The sequence below is a fragment of the Mirounga leonina genome, unplaced genomic scaffold, assembly GCF_011800145.1.
Source record: "Mirounga leonina isolate KUSES-001 unplaced genomic scaffold, KU_Mleo_1.0 Mir_366, whole genome shotgun sequence".
Lineage (NCBI taxonomy): Eukaryota > Metazoa > Chordata > Mammalia > Carnivora > Phocidae > Mirounga > Mirounga leonina.
This window is the reverse complement of record NW_023270709.1, coordinates 1,507,806-1,510,328: the sequence shown is the minus strand read 5'-3', so window position 1 is coordinate 1,510,328 and position 2,523 is coordinate 1,507,806. Positions and strand designations below refer to the sequence as shown.

General features: G+C 46.6%; 1 protein-coding gene across 1 annotated transcript; it reads left to right on the top strand.

Annotated features, from left to right (window-relative positions):
* The first annotated feature begins 676 nt into the window (after positions 1-676).
* Positions 677-2,299, top strand: LOC118027203 (protein PBMUCL2-like). The gene is given in 2 exon segments (XM_035030426.1): positions 677-806; positions 1,890-2,299. Coding segments are annotated over 2 exon segments (540 nt in total).
* The last annotated feature ends 224 nt before the right edge of the window (positions 2,300-2,523 follow it).

The window sequence follows — 2,523 nt, the reverse complement described above, 5'->3', positions numbered from 1 at the left end:
AGGGTGAGAGCACTCGAGTAGTAGGAACAAGGAGGTAAATTTCTGTGCTGCAGATAAGCCAATGAAAAGGATTTGGATGATGACTGAGAGAAGAGAGTAGTTTTCAGATATTGAGATTAGGCATTTTTGTCCCCTCATCAATGCCGCTCCTTTCTGTTAGGGACCAAGGTGCTCTACACCCTCTGACATCTAGTTCTCCTGTCACCGTACACTAGCCCCCCAGGCAGACCTGGCTTATACCCTCCTCGGCCACCCCGACCTTACCACTCCCACCTGTGGACAGGAAGCCCAAGCCCCTCTCTGAACACTGAGACATTGTATGGAGAAGAGCTTTCACCCAGGGTTCCGCACCAGAAAGTGATGCCACTCATGCTGACATGCTTGATAGCCTGTTGCTGTTCAAATCTGGGCTCTGGGCCCCGTCTGCACCTGTGACATCTCTCTTCTCCCCTGCCACTCCACTCTATCAGAGCCTCTTCCCTTGATTGACAGAGAGTAATGGAGCAGCCTGCTCCTCCCTGGAAGAAGGAAGACAGAGGAGTCCTGGATTCCCTAGGCAGCAGCACATATAAATTCCACAGCCACTGTGGCCTTAAGGAGAAGAAAAGAGAGACACAGTAGAAGGAAGGAGGTAGGAAAGGCACCCCGGCTTCCAGCCCATGTGAATTCCCTTGAAATGGAAAGAAGAAACTGCTCTGCCACATCCCTTCTCCTGCTACTCCTGCTTCCACTTGGGGGTTCAGAGCTGGGTGAGTGAATTAACTTTGGAGAAGATGAGAAGCTCCTCAGGGCCTGCAGAAATGGGGGTTGGAATCTATGGAGAAAAAACATCCCAGGACTCAGGCAGGGCCAGTCTTAAGCAAAGCGATGGAATAAGTGAATGAACTTTGGGAAGTTCTGGACCCTGCTATCTGCCCCCAATCTTCTGTCACAGGGAAGCAGGGTTCCCAGGTCCTGTTCATTCTCTTTCTCACACCCTCTTTAAGGAAATGATGTGCTTTTGATCATTTACACTTTAAGTTTTCCTATTTTAATTCTCCTTAAAAATAAAGGATTTGAGCTTTATTAGGGGAATTTTGGGAATCAGTAGCAGACAGGGAGGCATTCTTTTGGACAGAGGAACCCAAAATTCCAAAATTTATGCCATGTAAGCTGCATTTATTCATAAGAATAAATAGTCCCAGTCCAGATGCCCTGCAGGTGGAGGCAGTGGGAGGTGCAGAGGCTTCATGTCTTCCTTCTACTTATGCCCAACTCAGTGCTACTGTCAATCTCAGTCAGCTCACACTTACAATCCCTCATTAGTCATGCTACCACCAAACCACCTTGAATCTTACCTGCCTCCAATCTTGCACTTCAGCTTCAGAACAGAACCAGGAACTGTCTTGTTCTAAATCATATGCCAAACCATGACCTGAATTTAATCTCTAGTATGAATCACAGCTCCTGCCTCATTTCTTTACCCCAAACATAACTGGATGAGAGGCAACGCATACAAACATGGGAGTAAGAATACCCAATCTGCTGAACTACTAACTCTGAGGATGGGAGTGGGAGGGGGGTAGTGACACTGAGAAAGAATCGGGTTTAGTGTTCCACAGAAAAAGACCAGAACTGCAAAAAGCAGAATCAAAGCCTGGTGAGCAGACCTTCTAAGGTTATGGCTTAGCTCTGGATACTCCATATTGTAGCGCAAGAGGATTCCTTGTGGAATATATTTTATTAGAATGAAACCTATAATACCAGATGATCCTTAACTTGAATAAATCCAGCCACATTATATGGGGAGACCAGTCATATAAATGGGAAGGATAAATATTGAAAATATTAAGCAGAGCAGATGATGAAAGACAATCAAAGTTCCACATTAATAGATTATTTTTGAGTAGGAACAAGCCAGAATGTTTTCACTAAGAACCCATTGAGCAGCCCTGATGACTCACAGACAAGAGAAAAATATACTAGTGATGACCTGAGGACCACTGAAGGCCTAGGCCCCACTGATGACTACACTACTGAATCCCTGGTGACCTCTGAGGACTACACCTCTGACGATCCAGGGACCACCAAGGACTATACCACTGCCGATCCAGGGACCACCGAGGACTATACCACTGCCAATCCAGGGACCACCAAGCACTACACCACTAAACATCCAGACACTCGCTCTGAGGGAACAGATCCAGTAACCTCAGTGAAACCCACTGGGCTGCTGACACCATCAGAATCAACCTCATTTCCCTGGCTGACAGCACAGTGGCAGTTGCGCTCTTTGTTGGACTTGGCTTCTTTGTGGTGAGTATTGGCCCAGGAATGTGAAGGACATTATGGGAAAAGGGGTATCTGAGGAGGAGGATGTGGGCAGGAGGAGTTGAGGCATGATAAATTATCAGAGGTGAGGAAACCTACATAGAGAGAACTTTGGAAAGACACAGAGAGAGACAGAGATGAGGAGAAAGGAGAGGAGCAAGAAGCATAAAAAATGAGGACAGAACTAAGGAAGAGAGTAAGGTGTTAGAGAGA